At 53.3% G+C, this 23,541-nt stretch overlaps 10 protein-coding genes across 10 annotated transcripts; 4 read left to right on the plus strand and 6 right to left on the minus strand.

Annotated features, from left to right (window-relative positions):
• The first annotated feature begins 186 nt into the window (after positions 1–186).
• QC763_407890 (uncharacterized protein) lies at positions 187–1,500 on the plus strand. Its single transcript, XM_062912423.1, has 2 exons — positions 187–634; positions 756–1,500. Exons 1-2 carry the CDS (start codon positions 418–420, stop codon positions 1,067–1,069), a joined length of 531 nt encoding a protein of 176 aa, XP_062765944.1. The 5' UTR covers positions 187–417; the 3' UTR covers positions 1,070–1,500.
• Positions 311–3,248, minus strand: QC763_407880 (uncharacterized protein). The gene is made up of 5 exons (XM_062912422.1): positions 2,649–3,248; positions 2,318–2,590; positions 1,869–2,250; positions 1,157–1,814; positions 311–1,065 (listed from the first exon to the last, which is right to left on the minus strand). The coding sequence occupies exons 1-4, from the start codon at positions 2,904–2,906 to the stop codon at positions 1,360–1,362; spliced, it is 1,368 nt and encodes a 455-aa protein (XP_062765945.1). The 5' UTR covers positions 2,907–3,248; the 3' UTR covers positions 311–1,065; positions 1,157–1,359.
• A 1,999-nt stretch (positions 3,249–5,247) lies between these two features.
• QC763_407860 (uncharacterized protein) lies at positions 5,248–5,964 on the minus strand (the record flags this gene model as incomplete). Its single annotated transcript, XM_062912421.1, has 3 exons — positions 5,248–5,494; positions 5,558–5,704; positions 5,776–5,964. 3 exons carry the CDS (start codon positions 5,962–5,964, stop codon positions 5,450–5,452), a joined length of 381 nt encoding a protein of 126 aa, XP_062765946.1. The 3' UTR covers positions 5,248–5,449.
• A 1,936-nt stretch (positions 5,965–7,900) lies between these two features.
• On the minus strand, positions 7,901–8,573 carry QC763_0068100 (uncharacterized protein; the record flags this gene model as incomplete). Its single annotated transcript, XM_062905938.1, has 2 exons — positions 7,901–7,902; positions 7,955–8,573. Coding segments are annotated over 2 exons (621 nt in total).
• Positions 8,574–8,832: 259 nt separating this feature from the next.
• QC763_0068110 (uncharacterized protein) lies at positions 8,833–10,236 on the minus strand (the record flags this gene model as incomplete). Its single annotated transcript, XM_062905939.1, has 2 exons — positions 9,271–10,236; positions 8,833–9,115 (listed from the first exon to the last, which is right to left on the minus strand). The coding sequence occupies exons 1-2, from the start codon at positions 9,345–9,347 to the stop codon at positions 8,833–8,835; spliced, it is 360 nt and encodes a 119-aa protein (XP_062765948.1). The 5' UTR covers positions 9,348–10,236.
• QC763_0068120 (uncharacterized protein) lies at positions 8,881–9,972 on the plus strand (the record flags this gene model as incomplete). Its single annotated transcript, XM_062905940.1, has 1 exon — positions 8,881–9,972. The coding sequence occupies one exon, from the start codon at positions 8,881–8,883 to the stop codon at positions 9,970–9,972; it is 1,092 nt and encodes a 363-aa protein (XP_062765949.1).
• Positions 10,237–10,756: 520 nt separating the features above from the next.
• QC763_407840 (uncharacterized protein) lies at positions 10,757–12,133 on the minus strand (the record flags this gene model as incomplete). The annotated part of the gene is made up of 1 exon (XM_062912420.1): positions 10,757–12,133. One exon carries the CDS (start codon positions 12,131–12,133, stop codon positions 10,757–10,759), a length of 1,377 nt encoding a protein of 458 aa, XP_062765950.1.
• A 1,989-nt stretch (positions 12,134–14,122) lies between these two features.
• Positions 14,123–15,037, plus strand: QC763_407830 (uncharacterized protein; the record flags this gene model as incomplete). The annotated part of the gene is made up of 1 exon (XM_062912419.1): positions 14,123–15,037. One exon carries the CDS (start codon positions 14,123–14,125, stop codon positions 15,035–15,037), a length of 915 nt encoding a protein of 304 aa, XP_062765951.1.
• Positions 15,038–15,461: 424 nt separating this feature from the next.
• Positions 15,462–19,558, minus strand: CEL74A (Xyloglucanase). Its single transcript, XM_062912418.1, has 4 exons — positions 18,461–19,558; positions 17,524–18,397; positions 17,103–17,469; positions 15,462–17,053 (listed from the first exon to the last, which is right to left on the minus strand). The coding sequence occupies exons 1-4, from the start codon at positions 18,697–18,699 to the stop codon at positions 15,840–15,842; spliced, it is 2,694 nt and encodes an 897-aa protein (XP_062765952.1). The 5' UTR covers positions 18,700–19,558; the 3' UTR covers positions 15,462–15,839.
• Positions 19,538–23,326, plus strand: QC763_407810 (uncharacterized protein). The gene is made up of 4 exons (XM_062912417.1): positions 19,538–20,481; positions 20,532–21,569; positions 21,625–21,928; positions 21,977–23,326. The coding sequence occupies exons 1-4, from the start codon at positions 19,801–19,803 to the stop codon at positions 23,092–23,094; spliced, it is 3,141 nt and encodes a 1,046-aa protein (XP_062765953.1). The 5' UTR covers positions 19,538–19,800; the 3' UTR covers positions 23,095–23,326.
• The last annotated feature ends 215 nt before the right edge of the window (positions 23,327–23,541 follow it).

The following is a 23,541-nucleotide window of genomic DNA, read 5'->3' on the forward strand; positions in this document are numbered from 1 at the left end:
CCAAGAGTTGCCACTTACCTCAAGTCAAGCCTCATCAACCTCACTGTCTCCGGCAAATCCTGCCAAGACCCCGGCCCGATGCCGGTGTTCAGGGTGAGTCACCAAGGCCCGTCCCGGCGGGTTAACGGGAATGTGGAATACTTCTAGAACAACCAAGGCTTTATCATGCATGAATGCAGGTCCATACTTTGTAGATTCGCTACCCTCCCACCTTCCTTGTCAATGTTAGGGCGTGATGGATATATGACTCCTTCCAGCTTGATATCTGCAACTATAAAAGCTTTGGAATTTCAACTAACAAAGACTTTTGGTCTTATCTCATTTCAACAGTTGACTCTCTCATCACTCTGAACTTGCCATCCCCACTCATCCCATCTTATTGTTCATCCCGTCTCATCAGCTTCACCGACCTCCAAGATGTCTCAACCAACTGAGCACAAATCATGGACAAAGACTGTCGGCACCACAAGCAGCAAGAGCCTCACATGCACAGTCTCCACCGATCCCACCCTCATCTCCCTCGATGCCCTCTCCGCAGCCTTCAACTCAGACTTCATCTACTGGTCCAAACCCCTCACCCACGCCCATCTCCAGACTCTAGTCCAAAACTCACTTTGCCTCGGTCTCTATGATGGTAGTACCCCAAAATCACCTCACAATCCCAAGTTTTCTTTTTATAAAAAAGTAAAACTTAAATAATAAAAAAAGAAAGAAAAAGAGACTTACACAAACTGACACCATTTGTATCTATATAGAAGAAAAAGAACTAATTGGCTTCGGCCGCCTGATAACTGACCGACTCACCTTCGCCTACCTCACAGACGTCTACGTCCTCCCCTCCCACCAAGGCAAAGGACTGGCCAGATTCATGATGTCCTGTCTGGACGAGATAGTCTCCGAATGGGACGAGCACCTGAGACGCTTACTCCTCTTTACCCGAGACGAGGAAGCTGCCAAGCTCTACAAACACACCCTCGGGGCACAAGACGTGAGGGAGACCGGCACAGGAAAGCTAATCTGCATGGAGAGGGTCGGTGGCGGAAACACCTTCCAGGCACCAGATCACTGAGATGATAGTACACCAAAAACAATCAGTAATCTCGCGTGAGCTTGATGAGTAAACAAAATGTTACCTGTCTCGAATTTGCAAACTTACTTGTCAAATAACGAACAACATTGCCAGCGTGGCCGCCCATCTTAAATTGAGATCAATAGCAACCAACATGACCTCGCCCAATATCTTCAGCACGAGCACCAGGCTTCCTCAAGCTGCCCCTTGGCCGCTCGGCAGCATATCAACGCAAAGCTAGCCCGGTAAATAAACTCCGTTCCATGTCACCAGAGATCGCCACCCCAAAATCAGTACTTCTCATCGTACTCCTCGTCCATCTCCAGCTCCGAGTCCGAGTCGTTCTCCAGCTTGTCCAGCTTCTCATTCAGAGCAGCCTTTTCCAACAGACACCTGGGTGTGCCCTTCGGGACAGCCTTTCTCTTCTTTCTGAACATTTTCTCGCCATTCGCGGCATACTCATTGTCCAGAATCTGAATAAGGGCCTCGATATCCGCTTCAACATCCCAAAATGCGTCAAAGTAATGCTGGCCGACTTTGTCGAGAGCGGCATCATGATGAGCCTGCTGACCGACCTTCGCAGCCACCAGGCCAAAGTAGCCGACAAGTTGTGTTTCCTCGAGGGTTCCCGAGACGGCCTCTTGAACATGGCCTCGGAGCTTGTGACGAGTAGCGGCACTCCTCAAACGAATGTGGCCAGCCATAGTCCTGGCTATGCATTCGAAGAAATTAACATCACCAGACACTGGGTGATACGAGTCAGTACAGCTTCAAATGCTCCTTTTGGAGGCGGACTTACTGGACTCTTTCTTGCTCCCGAAGGTCTTGTCGGTTATGACCATGTTCAAGTACTTGGGCCGGTTGAGGATTCGACGGAGGATCCGCATGAAGAAAAAGCGGCTGCGGCCCAGGCCAACATTCCCATTCAGAATGTTGAGGATGGCTCTAATTGAGTTGTTGGTGGCAAGTGCATGACGGATGCTCTCCTCAATCAGAGCCTCCACGTTCTCCTCTTCCTCTGCACCAAACGGCTGCCTCAATGCGCCGCTGGCAGTTTTGCGGACCTCGGCGAACTCCTGCTGAGCCTGGCGCAAGAGGTGCTTGGTGCACTCCACCACGGCCCCCTTGGGACAAGAATCGTGACAAGTATCCCCTTTACGAAGGCCCTCGAGGTTGGTGAGCTGGGGTGAGGATCGAATATCAGCATAGCATACAGAACTAGTATAGAGCATAAGAAGATCGACTTACATCGCGCAGAACGTAACTGATGTTGTAAGCTGGGAGCTCCATCTGCTGCTGGGTGGGCTTATGCGACCAACCCTTGAGCCAGTACCGTGAGAAGGCAGTGGAATAGCCCCAACTGGGTTCCAACTTCCACGTCACAAAGTCAATCTGAATCTTGTTGCGAGATGCATCAAGACAGGGCCATAAAAGCTGTTTCGATAGCTCGTTGAAGTATGAGCGGCAATTGCTCTCGCTTGCGAGCTTTTCGGAGCCGCCGTCGGTGGTTGTAAAGAGAAGCTGACAGGACATCAGGTCTGCGTTTTGCTCGACAGAGTTTGAGGGGTTTGGTACTTACGTTGAGGGCCACATAGGCCAGGCCTTCTCGACCAGGCAGGGGCGAAATTGGGGTCTCGGGGGTGGGTTCCTGAACGGTGATCTCCCAGCCGACACTCGGAGTCCAGGTTGTATCTATGAAGTAGTCGGCGAGAATTGTCGTGGCCGAGTAAACCTTGTCGGGCCTAAGGTAGCACCATCCTTTGAACATGAGCTCGAACTTGTCAAATTCAGTTCTGTTCTCGTCCCATCTGGGGATCAGGCAATCAGAGCGCTCCATGGCTGCTGTCCGATGTTTCCAGATGACAGAGGACACCGAGAGCAGAGCAGAGCAGAGAGTGGGAGGAGGGGGGAAAGAGCAATGGTAGCTTTTTGTGGTGGGCCTCCCCACACAAGAAACCTTAATGATGGCGATGTGTGACGCTGGCGACCAAGATAAGGAAGCCACGACCGGTATACACGAGACGCCCCGGGGTCCTCTTTTTAGGTTGGCACGAGATGGCGCCAGGCAGGCCGCAGGCACGAGAAAGCATGTGATGATGTGAGGCTTGACATGTCCAGCTTCTCCCCCCAACACCTCCGGTTCCCCAAGGATGAAAGGCCGCCGTTTTATCTTTTAGAGGCCGGCGCGAGTGAGTCGGATGGGGGAGGGGCGACATGGTGGAACGGCATCACCACCACATGACGTCTCACTATCTCCAACATGATAGGCTCCCCTCGACAGCAAACACGATGCACTCACCCACTCGCCCACCGGCAAGGCAATGGGCAGCAGCGTCGACGGCAGCACGCACGCACACACGCACACACACACGGAGCCTCCTGTGTAACCATCATGCACCTGCTCGCCGTCCCTGATAGCAACCCTCGAGTCGTCTACCACCTAGACTTGTGTGTAACTTTCTTCATCTGGATAATAAAAGAGTCATGCTCTCGGCTATCGTGTTATTGGATTGGTCCAAGTTCTTTCTGTTTTCTACATCTTTAAACGCTTGGGTGCACACTATCCGAGACTCGGTCTGTATGTTGCCGGCTGATCTGATCCTTCGGAAGGGATGGACACGGGATGCCCACGGGATCACACCTCCTCCGCTGCCTCAAGAAGAGATATGCTATAGGTGCACAGGTCGTGCTTCCCTTGCATATGTATAATGTATGGCAAATTCCAACTCCACCCGATCAAGAGCCTTCTCCATGACTGGCTCATCTTGACCGGCCTGAGAAGGTGGCTTGTCCTTTTTGCCCACGCTGTTCAACATCCCACGCAGTGTCTATTTTCGACGTTGACATCCATCTCTCTCACAGGTTCGATCACATAATCATGGGTAAACAGGAACTGCAACCTCACAATTCTGCCCTGCAACCCTACCCAGCAAACCACGCGAGCCACACCAAGGCGGGGAAAGCTTGCAGCTGCCATGTCACGACCCTGTTCCAGACCCCCGTCCAGAAGAGATCGGATCGAGTGTCAGACGGTAGGGCAGAGAAGAAGCAAAGAAAAGAGGGGAGGGTAGCAATTTTATGTGGTTGTCACGGTCCGCTGCCCGCTTATTTCTGTCGTGCTCCATGCCACATCCATCCGACTTTCACATGGAGAGGAGGGGCAGAAATCAACAGAGGGGGCTGACCAGCTGCTTTTTGAGCTTGCCCTCCACCACAAAGGTCAGATAATCGATGACCCATCTTTTCAAACTTTCCGCAGGTTCGAGGGTTTACCACAAAACACTCAACAGCTCGCTCCGTAACGCAAGTAGGCATAATTCTGTTCAGCCCTCTCATATCACCTCTCTGCCCTTCCCGAACTCTAGACCCCATCTGAAAGTGCCCCGCATACCATGATCCTTCTTAGTATCATCAACGCCGTGATTTCACCTCTCTCTGCACACTGGGTCAGACGCAGTGACATGTCGCAAAACTAGGTTTCCAGCAACCGGGTTATTGGCTTTCTGGGGATAGGTTATTCACATTCATTCCTCTCCGAGTCTCGAGCCATGGCTTTTGCCTCCTATTTCACCCCACACTCCAACTGACGTGATGATTAGACATGCTTCAAGCCACATACCAAACCTTTTGAAAATTCCATGACGTTCCAGACGCCGCAAGGCTTATCTCCTTCGTATAACTTACCTATCGAGACATGGCTTGAATGTGGTCAACAGAGTGCCGTTCGTGCAGAGCTCCTGACTGACCATTTTACCTATCAAGGGAAAGAAACACTTCTCGATAGAAAATAGACCAGGCCTACTAACTGAGGAGAAAATTGGGCGGTGGTAGGTTAACTAATGCTGTCATCGGTTGTAGATCCGGGGGGGTCTGTATCTTGACGAAATACTTCTTTCGATGGGTGATAATCTCGTCTGTGCCGAGATAGCTCCCATGACAGCTCGTCTCTGAAGCCTGGGCCAAGCCAAGTTCAGCTATCGTGATGGATTCAATCCCCACCTGGCTGCTTCTCGATGGAGGTCTTCTCATAATCGTCAATATCTGACATGAGCAAGCTCTAGGAACAATTGTCAACCATAACATCAGCACAGGATCCCAAGTTTAAGATAAAGCAAAGACAGCTCTGTTGCCTATTCTTCAAACCACACTCCTTTACACTACAAAATAAGAAACCAGATGAAAAAGAACCGAAATATATAACCAAGACGCTCCTTAGACACAGAGAAAAGCCAGTTACTATATATATAGCCAAGGGGATTAAATACTCGGGAAAGATAAGAGACCCTGACATCCAAAGAATGTGCACTGAAGAGTTCCCCGTGTGTTGATGTAACTTTGCACAGGGAAGAGGAAGAGAGATGGGACACGCCGGTTTACCGTTTATTTGGCAGCAGCAGCCTCCTTCTTCTTGGTTGTTGTCTTGGGCTATCAGGAAGATATGGTTAGTTGTGTCTTGGGTTATGCCAGGAGGAGAGAGAGTTGTCTCACCTTCTCAGCTTTCTCGACCTTCTCAACCTTCTCGGCCTTTTCAGCCTTCTCAGCCTTCTCAGCCTTCTCGGGCTTGTCGGCCTTCTCCGTCTTCTCGGCCTTCTCGGCGGCCTTCTTGGGCGCGGCCTTCTTGACAGCAGCCTTGGCCTGAAAGTCAGAAAGTTAGCCCGATTGTGCCTGATATGTCCTCCACACAACCTGAGGCGCAGCCGACATACCTTCTTCGCAACAGTCTCCTTCTTGGGGGCGGCCTTCTTCTTGGTTACACCGGTGGGTTTGGCGCCCTTGGTCTCCCCCTTCGCAGCCTTGGGCTTGGTGGTCCTCTTCACGGCAGGAGCGGTGTCGACAGTCTGAAAGACACGCGGCTTGGAGTTGCCGGTGGACGAACGGGTTCCTTCACGAGCCATGGCTGATAATGTGGAATTAACCTGTGATTATCTGCTCCAAAAAAGTCAGTATGGATACACAAGTGAAGCGCGATCCCGCGAGAGCTTCAACTGTGTGTATGCGACGCGAAAGCAGCAAAAATTGCACGATGCGCTCGGCAGACCACATGCGCGGGCAGCAGCTCTCAGCTTTTCTCGCGGCGCAAACTGTTCGGACAGCCCAACTTACGTGGAAAATTGGACAGCAAAAACGCGACGAACTTGCGCAGCGCAGCGAATGAAGCAAAATGGCGTAAAAGAGGAGATAAGAGACTTGTCTAGGGCAAACGATAGGAAGGGCCAAAAGTCGAAATGTCGCAAGGAAAACAAAAGGTGGGCGGCACAAAAACAACGGGGTTGGGGTGCGGTGGGTGAGCAAGCAGAACACCACACACCACTCACACCTCCATTATCATTTTTTTGTGTTTTCTGCCGCAACCGCTACTCCGTACCGACCCAGCAATCTCTCCAACCTCCAATCTCCAGCGTCCAGGGGCCAGACAGTACCACTGGGCTTCCATCGTGTGTTTAGAGCGCTGGCTTTGCTGATTAGGGCATAAACAAGAGAGCCGTCCTAGGTTAAGCTGTCCAAACCAGTGGATCTCGCCCGCCTGCCGGATGCTGTGCTGCTGCTCAAGTGCTGCTCGGCATTGCCGCGCGCCTGCTGAAGAGGAAGATGGAGAGAGGTCTGCTGACGATATTGTTCCAAGGAGCAGAAACACGTGGCGATCGACGAGACAGCGCTCCCGCCGAGAGAGAGACAGGATCAAGAGTCCAGGCTCTGCCCGACTCTCTCTGCCAGTTGCAGCATTCCGGGCGGGCGTTCAATCGACCATGGTGGACTGGCTTGGTGGTACAGGACGTTGAGGCCGCCTAAACTGAAGTGGTGACGTTCATGAGCATCTTGAGGTTGTCAAGACGAAACTCGACGGCGGGTGGCCCAAAATTTCCAAAAATCGTAGGAAGAAGGAGATTGAGTTGTTTGTTTTTTCCAACTTTGACTTTCCCTGCGTCTGTCAACTTGTGAGTTGGGAATGCACGCCATAACGCGTGGGTCAACCGCTGTGGAGATCGGACCCACCACCCACCTTCGGGAGCGGCCAGCCACAACGCCGTTTGGTCACCCCGCATTTAGGGTGGGACTTGGCGGTTGAAGCTATTCAGAGCTCGATCAGAGCTCCAGTGTCCGAGCTTGGCATGATGCGGAGGAGATGCATGTTTTGATCACAACTCTGATTGATATCAAATTCAAAACTGCCGAATGTCTGTTTCAGTCATATCCCCCACGCCAATTCGAGGGTGGCAGCTTTCCGTGCAGATGGCCTGGGTGCAGATTTCGATCACCAAGCGTGTCAGTGTTTCAACGGCCGTGAGATGTGAAAATGTGTGTCAGCAAACACAAGTCTGCGTTACGTAGCCTGCCGCGTAACCTCGAGCTATAAGACAGCAGGCAACAGGAAAACCCACCAACATTCTATCCAATTTTCTTTTTGTTCTTCGCCCAACACTCAATATTTCTCCCAAGGTGGTGTTGGAGGCGGGGTTCGGCATCCCGGCACGTCACATCTCTGGGCTCTACCTATCGATACTCTGCACACTCGCATCACACACATCCCAATCCCAATCCCAATCCGACAAGAGATCTTCAGACATCACACGACTCTCGAGGTCCTTTTGTAATGCGCGAGTTACATTGCACTATTGCTACGCTAGGAGGCTATACTGGCTTCAGCCATACGAGTTGCTGCATCAGAACAGCACAAGAGCATAGCCACGCTCTCAGTGACCCAACTGCGCAGCACGCACTGCATAGTCCCAGTTCTGGTGGTGTCGTTGTACTACCGAGGCAGAATGTCACTGTCCGACGTGCTGTAGTATGCCGATTTCCAGCCGCTCTTGGCTATGGTCTATTTCCTGTTTCTGAGCCTCGTCAGCGCTAGGACAAAGGTAGGTATTGCAGCATAATAGTTACAGCCGGTCCAATATCTCCGAGCCACGGACCAAACGACACTCGCACTCGTGCGATATTTAGTTCCAGGTTGTACTCGATGCCACATGGGGCTTGGAGTGACGGTGGAGTGTCGACAGCCCAGGCTGGCTGCCGCGGTATTTTGTTTTGAGACGCCAATGACTCTAAGAAAAAAAGATCTAGAAGAAATCCTGGGCGATGAAACAGTTTGGATGACAGCACCGCATTCTTGTGTTGCTGTTTTGGGCATCGAGATGCAGGCTCGAGGAGTGGGCCGCCGCCCGCGCCTTACACCGCACAGCGCCAAGCCTTGTTCTTTTGACGGGATTGGCGGGGGAGGGCGTTGGTGGGTCCAGCCTACCGGGGGCTTGCTTGGGCTTGCATTGGTTCCTGGCTCAAGCTCGGACTGGGTACCAGAGTACTTGGCCCCAGCTCTTGTTGTCACAGATGATGGGACCTTTGCTTTGTGCCTTGCGATGCCATGCCTTGCCCAGAAACTCGACCACCTCCTGGCTGTCTGAAGAAGAAGTGCTTCCGCGAAGAATTGGCGAATGGCCAAAATCAATAAAACCTTGCCCCTCCAGGCCTCCACTATTCCCACCCAACCAAGTCCCGTCAACATCCAAACTTTCAACCTACAACATCATCGACTCCTCCTGCTCTTCACTTCGGCACATGCGGTTGCAACAAACAGCCCACCACGAGACATGACCTAGCCCCTTTTAGCCTTGCCTGACACCTCAGCTTCCCCCCCCCCTGTATTCCTCATACCTAATATTTTCTTCGGTCTCGGCTTTGACCTTCCCAACCATTCGAACGTCGGGGTTGCAAAAGCTGCCGCCGCCGCCAACATAACGTTTTTGCGGCTCCGACCCAATTCCTCACTCGACGACCTTTGACATCGACGACGCGATCCAAAAACCGAGAAGATGATCGTGTCGCGCAATGCCTACCGTCTCGTCGCTATCGTCTACGGCTGCATAGTCATCTACATATCCGCGCCCTACCTCTACCGATTCGGGGACCATGTGAGACAGACGAACCCATTTTCGGGTCAGAAATGGATCGAGCAAGCCTTCGTCCCGACCGAAGCCGAGCTGGCATGCCTCAACGGCCAGTCTTCCTCGTTTGAACACCGTCACAACCACCATACCACCGACGATTCTGAGCCAATACCAAACATTGTCCACTTCAACTACGGGCTGAAGAACCCACTGTACAACCCAGGCGCAGGTCACTTTGATTTCCTCAGCTACCTCGCAGTCAGGTCAGCCATCGTATCTCTCAAACCGGACGCTGTATATCTTCACTATACCTACCTCTCCGAACCACCCTCGCCGGACCCCAACGCCGACCCATTAACCAATCCTTGGATTCGTCGGTTGTCAAAAGACATCACGTTAATCCACCACCCACCCACCTCCTCATCCGACCACTACGCTCACGTCTCGGACACATTGCGCCTCAAAGCCCTCCTGACAGACGGAGGCATCTACCTCGACATCGACGCCTTTGCCCTCCGTCCCTTTGACCACATCCTCGCCAACCCCTCGCCTCACGATGTAATCCTCGGCGCAGAAGGCGGAAACCGCTGGGGTCTCTGCAACGCCGTCATCGCCGCCCGGCCCAACTCGACTTTCCTCACCAGGTGGCTAGAATCCTATAACAACACCGACCTCTCCAAGGAATGGAATTACCACTCTGTGATTCTGCCAAAGGAGCTCGCCGAGGAGCACCCAAGCGAGGTTTGCGCCCTGGCGCCCGATGCGTTTTTCTGGCCGACATGGACGTGGAGGCATATTGACTGGATGCATGAGAGGTTGGACAAGGAAAAGGCAAAGTACTGGGAGGGCGAGATTGAGAGGCATGGCGGCAGCTTGTTTACGAACCAGCTGGCGTATCATGCCTGGAGTCAGATGGCCTGGGAGAGGTATTTGAGGGAGTTGACGCCCGAGGTGGTGCGGGGCAGGGATACGAGGTTTAATTTGTTGATGAGGAAGTTTTTGGAGGATGATTTATGATGGGGTTGAGGAGGTGTTTGTGTATATCATGAAACGGCGTTTTTGGTCTTTTTTGGGAGGTGAGCGATTTGGCAAAGGAGGAAGAAGAGTATTGTTAATGGCTGATGACGATGGGAAGCGGCGGTGTTGGACATTGGGACAAAGGAGCATGGTAGCGGTTGGTTTCTTCTTCCGTTTCTTTTCTCTTTTTGAATCTTGATAAAGATACCCCAGGTTTATGTCGCGCGTCTATAAACCCTCCGAAGATTTTATATACAGTATGGCATTGAACTGTTTCGTTCGTTTATTTGGCCTTTTTTTTTTTTTTTTTTGGTACATTTTGGAAGACAGAGCACATATACACAAATGATAATGATATAATATTCTGACGAAGAAGGAACAAGTAGGTCGAGGCCTGTGCCAAGATGGGAATGTTTCTTGTTCCTGACCCCTATTGGAGTGATGGGAAAACTTGGGTAGGCTTGAGGTTTGGTTCAGCATGGTACTTGTGTGGGCTGATGGGTAGGTAGGGTATAAGTCCGAGAAAATATCCGCATCATCAAATCGGCCGAAGGTACGGGCGATTGGCGGTTTCTTTCTGGGTATTATCTAATTACAGGATTTGATCTTTTTATATGAGATCTTGGCCTCCTTTATATTACATCTCCTCATCCATGCCCCCCATCCCCTGCTTCAACACCAGAAACTCCTCGCCATCGCTTTTCAACGAGAAAAAGAAACCACCATGCTCTCTCTCATGTACATCAAACATTAACACAATATTTACCTCTCAACCCCCCCTGCCCTAAGCCCACCAACTCCTCACCCACCCCAACGTCCCCAACCTCCTGCTCTTGTTTGGCTGCGTCAACCGGTTCAGGCAATAACTCGCATGGTTCCTCGTCCGGCTGCCATCGCACTCACACCGACACCCAATCCCATCCTCCCTCTCTTCTCGAACTTCAAACGCCGCGGCCCCCAGGACTTCGCTCTGCAGTAACTGTCCTCCCGGAGCGTTGGCAGGACATTGGAAGTACCAATCATGCCTATACCCAATATCCTCAAAGTGGTGAACCTTGTGCGAATCAAGCAGCATCGCCAGCGCGAGCGAATGCACCGGTGCATCTCCCCACTGTTTTCTCATGATCAGCATCAAATTCTTTCCAAGTCGGAAAAAGGGGGTTAGGGTACTCACCCTCTCCTCATAAAAACCCCCCCTCTCGTCCAACCTCTCAAACAAATCCTGATAAGCATTACTCCTGAAAAAGTCCAAACTCGCAATCTCGAAATTGCTCCAGTAATGGCACAAATTCCACCCGTCCCCACGCCCGTCCCTATGCCCCAACCCGCTCATCATTTTCCTGATCGGCCAAGGCAGCCAGCTCGGGCTCACCATCGCCTTCCACAGCTCGGTGGTCCGATAATCCTGCTCCTCCTTCCAGTCAGCCACCGCCCGAAACAACCCCGGGCACGTCGCCGGCTCCTTAGGCAGCGCGACGGTAAACCCGTACACCTTTTCATGCTTGGCCATCTCCACAAACGGGTCGTACGTCAGCGCGCAGTAGAATTCCACGTCCGGTTCAATCCGCCAGTACCATTTGTACTCCTTCAGCGCCTTTAGCGTGTAAAACTTGCCCGAATAAAACCTGCACATGTGGTGGTATGATTCCAGCCCACCGTACAACACCCCCTGTTGACCCTGCCTGTTGATCGCCTCTCGAGCGCGGTCTTGGTTTATATTCGCGGGGAAGCCCCATTCTTCCTTGGGTATGACCTCGAACTTTGCGCCGCCCGAGACGGTCTCGTTCATGGTTGAGACAAATTCCGGGTCCCAGTCCTCGTCGTTGAGGAAGACGATGGGGTAGTGGAACCAGCGGTTGAAGTGTTTTTCTATCGAGATTACGGTGCGAAGGGCTTTCTCGACTTCGTGGTTGCGGGCGAGCATTACTATTGCTGCGGCTTCGCGGGGCGCTGAGGGGGAGAGGTCGGGCTCTTGGCATGAGGTGTAAAAGGGGACGTCGAGGTCGCGGGCGGGGTGGTGGATGGTGTAGTAGGAGTTGTGGAGGTAGACTTCGGTGAGGAGGGCGAGGAGGAGGAGGGTGAGGGGGATGCGGTAGGGGTGGAGGCGGGTTAGGAGGGTGCGGAGGGGGCCGCGGGGGCGTGTTAATGGGGGGAAGAGCATTTTGATGGGTCAGGAGGTTGGGATTTGAGGATTTTTTGGGGGGGGGATTTTTTTTTTCTGGTTTTGTTGTGAGGGAACTGTCGTCGTTGTAGTTGTCGTCGTCGTCGTCGTCGTCGGGAGGAGTGGTATATAATCGTAATTGGCGGTCACCCGGTAGCGAAGGGGTATATATCGATCTGCCGAGAACTGGCGGAGAATGACAGAGAGAGGGGACGACAAGACAGAAAAAAAGACTGAGGACCAGCTCTAGAAAGCTATCGCGAGATGCTCATCTGGCGCTCCATGGCCGCGCGCCTTTGTGATTGCTCAACTGGAAAAGAAAACAAATGTTGTACCTGGTCCCCGTCGTTCACCCTCTGGAGCCACTTCATAATTTACCCATCTAGCATAGGCCAGTCCAGACCAGCCACAAGGGTCCATCCAAAGCTTCTGTGGCCCGTGCTTCCGCATGAGCTTAGCATTCTCTCGGCTAGTTCCAGAAGGGGATAGCGCTGTCTCTCCCCGACAAGGGGATCCGCTGCTGCAAACTGTTGGATGTTTCGGCTGATGCCAAGACACCAGCCCAAGGAAGAGAGTGGCGTACCCGGCGGCAGTGCAGGAAAATGCTCCAATTGCCAATGTTGAAAAGAAGAGAGTGCCGGTTTTCCAGATGTTGGTTCTTTGTGGAGAAAGAACAACGGCTACGCGTCGTGCCCAACGTGTAACCACAACTGGGGGGATGATCGGATGTCGGAAAGTGATGCCAATTCTTCTTACGAGATCCTCCACTGGGCAAACCTGGCTGGGTGGTGGTGGCCAAGCGGTGTGATGCGCCCAAGTTACTATATAGTCCATCTCGTCCGCCTTGTACTCCCCTCACCTTCAAAACCGACTCAGCTGGCGATCAACTGGACAAGGCTATCCCCGTTATACAGCCGCTGAAAAAAGACCCGTTCCCTTTTCCACCGCCGCATTTCCTCTTTCTCCCTTACCTCGACTCGATTTTATAAGAGTCTCTTTTTTTTGTTCCGTAAATATTTTTGGGCCCCCCCCCCCCCGCCCCCCCGCCTCCCATGTCCAACGACATGCCCTCGTTACTCTCCCTCACCCAGTAGACACAAAAGCAAAAAAAAAAATGAAAGACCCCATCAACTACGACCACTGTCTCTACGACACCGACTCAGACGACCATGAAACCCACGAATTCCTCCGCCGCTCCAGCTGGGACAACCACCACCGCAACCTAACCCACCTCCACACCAAATACATCACCCCCCCACCAAACCCTACCTCCTCAAAGCCCAACGCTTCCTCTCCCGCCTCCGCCTCCTCCGCCGAACAGCCTGGCGCGCGACCCCCCGACCCCTCATCCTCCTCCTCAAATCCCTCCTCCTCTTCCTCACCTCGATCCTCATCCTCACCCCCATCTTTCTGCCGTCCTACAACAACCCCCCAATACACTACTCCCAAACCCTCCACGCCTGCCGCGGCACCTCCCCCCGCGAAGGCTGCGCAAACCTCTTCAACGAGCAAGTCTTCATCGCCACAATCCTCTACGACAAAAACGGCAAGCTCGCCTCAGGCCCCTTCTCCGACCGCCTCCTCCGCCTCATCCGCATCCTCGGCCCCGACAACGTGTTCCTGTCAATCTACGAAAACGACTCCGGCCCAAAGGGCAAAGCCGCGCTCGAGGAGCTCAAATCCCGTGTACCCTGCAAACACGCCGTCACATCCGACGACCACGTTTCCCTGGATAACTTCCCCACCGTCCTCCTCCCCGACGGCACACCCCGAGTAAAGCGGGTCGCCTACCTAGCCGAACTTCGAAACCGGGCCCTGAGACCGCTGGATCAGAGGACAAAGGAGGATAGGATCAACGGGGTCAGAAAGTTTGACAAGGTTCTGTTTTTGAACGACATCGTTTTTGACCCCATTGACGCCGCGAATTTGCTGTTCGGGACGAATGTAGACAAGCAAACTGGACGGGCGGCCTATGTCGCCGCGTGCGCGATGGATTTCTGGTTCGGACATAGAATGTACGACATCTACGCCATGCGCGACGCGGACGGGTACGCGAGCTACCAGGCCATCTATCCCTTTTTTGGGGAGAGGGGGAGGGGGCTGTCCCGGAAGGATGTTCTCGAGAGTAAGGATGCGGTGCGAGTGAAGAGTTGCTGGGGGGGGATGATGGCTATGCAGGGGAGGTATGTTCAGAATGTGGAGGAGGAAAAACCAAGAGGGAAAGCGTGGGAGGAGGGGGTGGTGGCGGGACATGCGATTGATCCGGGGAATTATACTCGTGCTGATGCTGATGCTGATGCTGCTGTGACGGGACCGGTGAGGTTCAGGCATGAGCCCGGGGCGTATTATGATGCGTGTGAGTGTTGTTTGTTTTCGGCGGATTTGACCGAGGCGGCGAAGAGGCAGGGGGATTTACCGGCTGGGGCGATGAAGGGGAGTGAGAGCGGGATTTATGTCAATCCTTATATTCGTGTGGCGTATGAGGAGGGGGTGTTTAAGATGATTCATGTCGTGAGGGTGTGGGAGAAGCTGATCAGGGTCATTTATGACCTTCAGACCAGGCTGTTTGAGCCGGTGGCGCAGAACCCTTGGAGGACGGTGCAGCCAGGGGAGACCTTCGAGGAGGAGATTTGGAACGGAAAGGACTGGGAGGTTGTTACTCGCGTTGGGAGGCCGGGGTTGTTTTGCGGTGTGAGGGAGATGCAAGTCCTGCGCGTTGGGGGGAAGAGGGCGGGGAAGAGTGGGAATAACTGGGCGAATACAAGAATGCCGCCGGGGCAGAGGATGGAATTTGCGACGTGGTGGGGGGAGATCTTGCCCGAGAGCTGGAGAAAGGATTATGAGGATACCCCTGAGGAGGAAAAAGACGAGTTTTTTTACAAGTTGTATTCTTGGGATAAATGATAGGGTGTCACACACGTGTACATACATACACGTGGCCGGTCACCCGCCGTGATGTGATTGATTGTGTGCAAGATCACACGAGAGCAGCAGCATTTTTGGATATATATACACGGAGAGGGAAGTAACATTGGACGAATAACTTGCATATTATAGAGTACTATAGTTCATATGCCTTAGGTACATCACAGCATACAGCGGAGGATAGTGGGGGATTAACGACTTTATGTCGCTGGATATCCTGTTGGCTTGGTTTTTGGATGGTAAATAACAGTAATGAGAAACCACTTCTAGGTTGAAGATGTGTTACTTTGCGGCGGGAATCTCGTGAAGTGTGATATGGAACAAAAGTCCCTTGGTGACCTCAACACAGAGCTTATCATGGAGCACAGCTCCTTACCTACAATTCATCTTCTATATTTTTAATCGAGCCTTCTACTCCCTTCGATCATGTATATATATATCCCCTTAGCTGACATCCATCTGCACGCTACTGTCTCCTACATGTCTAGTTTCCTGCACTTGATGTGCCTTCAATCTACTCTTCTCTCCCCCCCTCCCCCCCGAACGTCATTCTTGGCACCAATCTGGGGAACCCCTGTTGCAGATCGGGCCGGGCCTTGGCGTGCAGCTGCCATCCCATCTTTGACTTATCTTTCATCCACCCCGCTCACGTCATTCATCAGATCAGACTCCCAAAATACTGCAACTGAGATGTTATATTTCATTGCATCTCACCATTGCTACTCACTCTTTTTACTGCTAAATGCGGAAAACCTCCCTCATGATGACAACGACGCAGTGTTTACAAGCACTGAAAGTACCAATCATTAAGCTTCTGGCACGTCCATGGGGCCTCGCACTCCTTCGGTCCAGTCCAGTTGATCCCGCCGCACTGTCCCCACCTCTTCGCACGCTCAGTCGGTTGAGTGATGGGCGCCGAGCTGGTGGTGGTGAATCTGGTGGAAGTGCTGGTGGTGCTGCTTCTGGTCGAGGTGGAAGACGTACTGGCAGTGGTAACCCTCGAAGAGGTAGAGACAGTCGTAGGCCTGACACTAGTAACCAACGTCGTGCTTGTAGTCGTAGGGATCACCACGGACGAAGTCGTCGGCACAGCACTCGTCGTAGTAGCATCACACCACTCCTCCTCATCATCGTCGCTATCCTCCCCACCTCCGTTACCCGGGTCACCACCCTCCACAACCCCCTTTGCAAACATCACACCCCTCCCATTGGTGCCCACATAAACCTGCCCCTCCACACTGGCACTTCCCACAACCCTATTCGCACTGATAGCCCCAAATCCTTGCAGCCCCTGGATATCGACCCACGACTCTCCATTATCTGAGCTGGCATACAACCTCGGTCCATTCAAGCCATAGCCGAAAGCATAAATATTCCACTTCGACCCTCCCTCACCGAGACCGAAGGCGAACTGCTCCGTGTTGGTGATGCTGCCCTCTCCAACCTGGGCGTAGTTGAGGCCGTAGTCAGTGCTGCGGAGGAGACCGATGTTGGTGGAAACCCAGACTTCACCAGCGACGACGGGGTGGGCGACCATATCCTTGATGGCCACGACAGTCATGGATGTGGTGCTGCTTCTGGGGTCGACGGCTACTGTCAAGAACGTGGCGCCGCCGTCCAAGCTGCGGTAGAGGGTCCCTTCGAAGCCGGCGTAGAAGATGGAGTTGTTCCGCTTGTCGGCTGCGATGACGGCGCCCGAGGGGAGGGAGTCGACGGGCGTGAAGACGCCCTCGGCCGAGTCAGCCGAGGGGACGACAGAGCCGGGGTTGTAGGTGGTTGCGGTGGAGGTGTGGAAGCGGAGGACGCCGGCGTTGCCAGAGGACCAGAGGACGGTGGAGGCATCGGCCGAGTAGGCGAGGGTGCCGCTGTGGTCGGTGTTGCTGGCGCCGTAGTGGGGAGACCAGGTGAGGCCGCCGTCGGTAGAGATGGCGATCTGGGGAGAGCCAGGGGAGTTGCCCACACGGACGACTTGGTTGGGCTTGTTGCCGGCGTAGTCTGTTTACTTGTTAGTGAAGCCCCTGTATGGATGGTCTCTGCCACTTACCAACGTCAGTGGCACTGGTCCACATGGGGTTCATCCAGGGGGTCTGAGGAGAAGTCAAGAGATCAGCGGCCTCCTTAAAGGTAAAACCGTTGTTGTCACCAACAGCGGCGAGAAGCTCGGAACCGCCGGGGGCAGATGCAAGGCCAAGGACAGCCATCTCCTCGATACCGGCAGCAAGAGAGTGGATGGTGATGTTGCGGGTGGTATCCCACTTGGTCAAATCGTGGCCACCGAAAAGGGTCAAACCAGTGCCGTACAGCCAGTGGTCGCTGTCATGGGGGTTGATCTCGAGGGCCTCAATCATCCATCCCAGGCGCTTGCTGTCCTGAGAGAGAAAGCCGGTGTTGATCCAGGGTGCTTTATCAGTCTGGAGGATTATTAGTCCGAGGCGAATGGGTTAAAAAAAGACGCATAAGCTCACATGAATGCTATAGTACAGGTTCATGTCGGGATACCCAGCCCACTCCCAGAGAGGAGACCAGGTCTCACCAGAGTCGGTAGAACGGAAAAGTTGGGCGTCCGGCCACCAGGAGTTCAAGCTAGCCACGACAAGCGTGCCGGGCTTCTTCATGTCAAGACCCAAGCCGCCAAAGCCGTAGAAGAGATCACCGCCAGAGACGGGGGTGATGTCCTTCCAGGTGCTAGTGGTGAGGTCGTAGCGGTACACACCGCCAGAAGTACCATCATACGGACCAGCTCCGTCGCTGTAAGTGAAGTACAAAGCCTTCTCGGTTGGCTGAAGCTTGCACTTGTGAGGGAAGTACTTCGTAGGCTGGCCGGCGACCGGGGCCCAGGTGGCACCAGCATCGTCGGAAACATAGACGGAAGCAGTGATGTTGTCAGCAGTACCGACGAAGATGCGCGAGGTGGCGCCATTTCTGACGCTCGAGGTCGAATCGAAGGTGACAAAGGTGAGACCGATCTTGTCTCCGTTGTAACCATAGAGGTCGCTGGGGTCCACGATGTATGATCCCGCGTTGGTGAAAGAGGTCACCTTGGAGAAGGTGGCACCACCGTCGGTACTCTTCCACAGACCATTTCCACTGCGAGCACCAAAGTAGATGATGTTGGAGTTGGCGGGATCGACAGCCAACCTCTCGCCCATACCACGGCCAGGCATGTTGCCGCCCACCTTGAAAGGCAGGTCGGTAGACACCCACGTGGCTCCCTTGTCGTCACTGCGGATTATGGCGCCCGGGTTGGGATCCCAGTTTGTGGTGTACATGCCCACCGCCGCATAGACTCTGTTTGGCTCCTGAGGGTCCAGGGCGACAGCATCGATGCCCCAATGGCCCCTATCTCACGAGATGTCAGATATTTCCGACTCTAAAAACACTCAGTCCCGGAAGACAACCTACCATCTTTCATCAGTGCCAAGGCTATCGGTGATGGGAGTCCAGGAGTCGTCGGGGTTCAGCCTGTAAAGACCACCAATGTCGGTCCTGGCATAAGCCACCCCAGGAGTAGTCGGGTGAAAGACGATTCCGGGGACGAAGCCACCACCGCCACCAATGTTGACATTCTTCCACGAGAACTCGGCGGCAGCAGGAGCAGCCACAGCAGCCACAAGCAGGTGGACGAGCGACGAGACCTTCATGGCCGCAGAGAGGACGTCGGTTGAAGAAGTGTTGCAGGCGCGCACCGAGCAGAGCCCCAAGCACGTCAACAGAGGCGGGATGCATGGCAGCTAATATATCAACACTTTCTTGCCCTCCATCCGAGGGATATGGGGCCACTTGGCGGTCCATCGAGGACCATCCGAGGGCTCTGGCCGTCTTCCCGTCGACATTCCGACAGGACGTACCACTTGGTGCAAATTGAAGCTGTGGTCCAGGACCATGGTTTGTGGTGGAGAGGCCAAAAATACCAACCAACCCCAGCTAGTCCCGCTCGCCAGTCATGATCGAACCTGGAAATGGACGTTGTCGTCTACCACTCCCGAGTTGCCGTCGATACGACGCTGCTTTAGGCGCACCAGGAGCATCTCCCTCCGTGTTTCCAGGGTGCCCTGGTGCAGCGGCGAGAATCTGCGGTACAACGGTGGCGGACGGTGCCTGATCGAGATCATCTGGCCGAGAGACGGTGAGCGGACAAGCAGCTGGATCTAGATCCGGGGGAGCGTGAAATAAGAGAGGTCTGGTGTTGCAAAATGTACGGTTTTCGACAACACATGCGATGGATGGGAGGCAATATCGGCGAGCAGTTTGTATGAAACAGATCGAATTATCAAGCCGCAGTACACATGTAAAATAGGCCCAGAATTAAGGACACTTTGAGATGACAGAGTACATGTAAGATGACGGAAGTTGGCGAGTGGTGGTGATGATGGTTGAATGAGGGAGAAACGCACAACCCTAACCCGCAGGCCATGGCCGCCAAGACTGTGGTTCACATGAAGCATCCCCCGCATTTGCTGCTTCCCCAGATTGATCAAGGTGTGGGGCAATGGTTGCAGGTGCCAGGTGACCTGAATCGTGCTTCCTTCCTCGGACAAACCCGTTGGAGGACAACAGCTTCTTCCAGTGACAAGCTCGAGATGTGACCTCCGTTCCCCTCTGTCGTCATTCAACTGAGTCCTTTGCCATTGTCTCTTTGTTCTCCTTTTGCATGACTCCATAAGATACTCAACGTCCACTGTTCCTTGGCTTCCATCCCCCACATCGAATGCCCGGTGCATCTTGACGAGGCAATTGCTCCGATGTCTCATGGAAACGTCCCCTCCGCGCCCCTGGGAGAGGCACCCTCCTCCGGTCTGGGGCCAAACCAAGACCGCAAACTCCCGCCGTCTACTCCGGACTGGAATAACCTCAGGATCATCCACCGGAACACCCTGCCGCCCAGAGCCCACTTCTTCCTGTACCAAAACGCCTGGGATGCCTTATCTCGCGATGTCTCTCTCTCCAAAGCACAGCTCCTGTCCGGAAAATGGCTCTTCAATCTTGCCAGGTCACCACTACAGGGTCCTGTCGACTTCCACAAGCAGTCTCCCGTGCAGCTGGCAGACACACCCGAATGGGTGCCCGTCGCTGTACCCGGAATGTGGCAGCTCCAAGGCCACGGCAAAGGGCCACAGTACACCAACCTGAACTTTCCCTGGCCTGTCAATGTTCCTCACGTACCAATTGATGACAATGAATGTGGCCGTTATGTAACCCAATTCTCGCTTGACCAACATGATAAGGGCCATCAGCTTAGGCTACGTTTCGAAGGTGTCGATGCTGCCTTTACCGTCTGGGTCAACCATCAACAGGTTGGCTACTCCCAGGGCTCCAGGAATCCAAGTGAATTTGATATCACACAATTTGTCCGTTTTGAAGACATCAATGTTCTCTCGGTCGAGGTTTACCAACGGTGTGACGGGAGCTACATCGAAGACCAAGTCAGTCGTCCCTATATCTCTCCCAAATCTGTGATCTAACCCCTCCACAGGATCAGTGGTGGCTCAGTGGCATCTTTCGAGATGTTTGGCTGCACAAATTTCCCAAGACGCACTTTGAGGACGTTCAAATCCAGACTGAGTTACACAACAAGTACAAAGATGCAACACTCCATGTGGGGGTCAAACTTAACTCCGACGCTAATGTCACCCTGAGTCTCTTGGATGCGGACAATGTCGAGGTTGTGAGAAAGACAAAGGCCGGCGAGGGAACGATACACTTTGATGTCCATGTCAAGAATCCCCACAAATGGACGGCCGAAACCCCCTATTTGTACCAGCTCGTTCTTTCGATGCCTGGTTGTTCCCTTGCTGAACGGGTTGGCTTCCGCAAAGTTGAACTCATTGATGGAGTCTTTTGTGTCAACGGACAACCTATCAAGCTCCGCGGTGTCAACAGACATGAACATCATCCTGACCATGGACGGGCAGTTCCCTTTGACTTTTTGAAGGAGGACCTCATGCTCATGAAGAGGCACAACATCAACGCCATCCGAACTTCTCATTACATCAATGACCCCCGGCTGTACGAACTGGCAGATGAGCTTGGCTTGTGGATCTTGGACGAGTGCGACCTCGAGTGTCATGGCTTGTTTGTCGTGGGTGTGGATGGTAACAAGCTCACATCCGACAATCCGGATTGGGAGGAAGCCTACATTGATCGTGCTCGCCAGATGGTCATGCGGGACTTCAACCGCCCAAGCATCATCCTCTGGTCTCTGGGCAACGAGTCTGGCTATGGCCGCAACCACAAGGCCATGTACAAGTTCATCAAGAGCCTTGACAAGAGTAGGCTTATCCACTACGAGGGTGATTGGAGAGCCGAGTCCGCAGATGTTATCAGCAGAATGTATCACTCCATACAAGACACGGAGAAGTATGCAAAAGACCGCTCGTGGGACAAGCCTGTTGTTCTGTGCGAGTACATTCATGCGATGGGAAATGGGCCAGGTGCTATCAAGGAGTACATTGACTTGTTCTACAAGTACCCGAGACTCATGGGTGGTTTTGTGTGGGAGTGGGCTAACCATGTGAGTGCAGTCCTGGTTTAATATGTTTCTTCACAAACACCTAACATCCACGCAGGGTCTGAGAACCAAGACCAAGGACGGCAAGGAGTACATGGGATACGGCGGTGACTTTGGTGACGACCCCAACGATTACAACTTTGTTCTTGACGGACTCTGTTTCTCTAACCATACTCCGACCCCCGGTCTCATTGAGTACAAGAAAGCCATCGAACCTGTCCAAACATTGGGCATTGAGAAGGGTGGTCTCGTCCGAATTGTCAACCGATACGATTTTCTTACCCTTGATCATTTGATATGCCATTTGTCGTGGGTAGACGGCTCGGGCTCCTATAACCTCGGCATGGTAGAAGTTCCAAAAGGTGAGTAGTTCTGGTTGTATGGTGGCGAATCAAGCTGACTGTCATCAGGCATCAAACCCCATTCTGAAGGCATCATTCGCATTGAACTCCCCTCCTCTACACGACCATTATCTCATTTGACACTGGAGTTTCGACTGGCCGCGCCAACGGGCATGTGGGGAGATGCCGGTCATCTTGTTGCCACAGGTCAAGTTGCGGTTCACCCTCCAAAGCAGTTGCAGACGCTGCCCCTGAAAATGAAGCGGATTGGGGCTGTCAAGACTAGTTTGATCAACCCGTCACTGCTCTCCATCGTTGGGTCGGGGGGGATCTCGTGGGATTTTGACCTTACTATCGGTCAACTGGTGAGCTGGAAAAATCCGAAGCAGTCTGATGAGAATATCTTGGCCGAGCCGCTGGGGTTTGAGATTTATCGCGCCATGACGGACAATGATCGGGGATGCGACTTCGGCAGGAACTGGTTTAACAGACGGTTGCACCAGGCAAAGTTTCATTTAGTGGAGGCGACGTGGAAGGAGTTGCATGAGGGAGCAGCGACGGAGATTGTAGTCAAGGGACGGATGGCGCCTCCGGTGTTGAACTGGGCTTTGGAGTTGAAGATTACGTACATGTTGGGCGGGCATGATGTTGCTATCAAGGTGGAGGCGAAGCCTACAGGGGCCCTGCTCCCCAGAGCATGGGGGCGACTGGGACTGGTGACGAAGCTCAAGGGGGTTGAGAGTGTGGAGTGGTTTGGACGGGGCCCAGGGGAGGGGTACAGAGACAAGAAGATGAGCCAGCTGGTTGGGTGGTGGGGTGCGAAGGTGGGGGAGCTGATGACGGATTATGAATTCCCGCAGGAGACGGGGAACAGGACGGATGTGAGATGGGTCAGGTTTAGGAACAAGGAGAACAAGAGTTTATTGAGTGTGGATTGGCAGAATTGGCAGGCCCAGAAGGGAGGAAGGGAGATGGGGGATTTTAGCGCGCTGAGGTATTCGACAAGGGAGCTGGACGAGGCGAAGCATCCTTTTGAGTTGGAGGATAAGGGGAAGGAAGGGGAGACGGTGGTGCATTTGGATTGGTGGCATCACGGGTTGGGGACTGGGAGTTGTGGGCCCGAGACGTTGAGGGAGTATACCCTTGAGGCTGGGAAGGAATATGAGATGGAGGTTTTGCTGTACTGAGGTGGTTGGAGGGATATGTGCTGGTGAAGGGTGATTATCCTTAGTGTTTATGGTTCAAGATGAAGGGGGGGCGAAGGTATTTGATCGGGGAGATGTAGATTCATTCCTTGTTTAGTCTTACCAAAGTCCTTTTAGGTACATGTGTGTCGAAATGTCTGGTTTGATGCTTCTTACGAGGCTCTGAGATGCTGATGTGCTCGATGTTATCATCTAGGTCAGCCTTTGATCCAATCTATGGAGCCCTTGCCCCAATGTTGTTCACCATCATGGCCAGCACCCATCGACCGCTCCTGCGTCGCTTGTTATCGCCATTCTTTTTACTTGCCTTTCGCCGTGATGGGTGTTATTAAGGGTAATCTCTCCAAGCTCGCTTCACGACCGGGGCCCATTGGAAGCAACTTCTCGACTGAAGCATCGAAGCATCATAGCATCATAGCATCATGGAAC

The sequence above is a fragment of the Podospora pseudopauciseta genome, chromosome 4 (genome assembly GCF_035222475.1).
Source record: "Podospora pseudopauciseta strain CBS 411.78 chromosome 4, whole genome shotgun sequence".
Classification (NCBI taxonomy): Eukaryota; Fungi; Ascomycota; class Sordariomycetes; order Sordariales; family Podosporaceae; genus Podospora; species Podospora pseudopauciseta.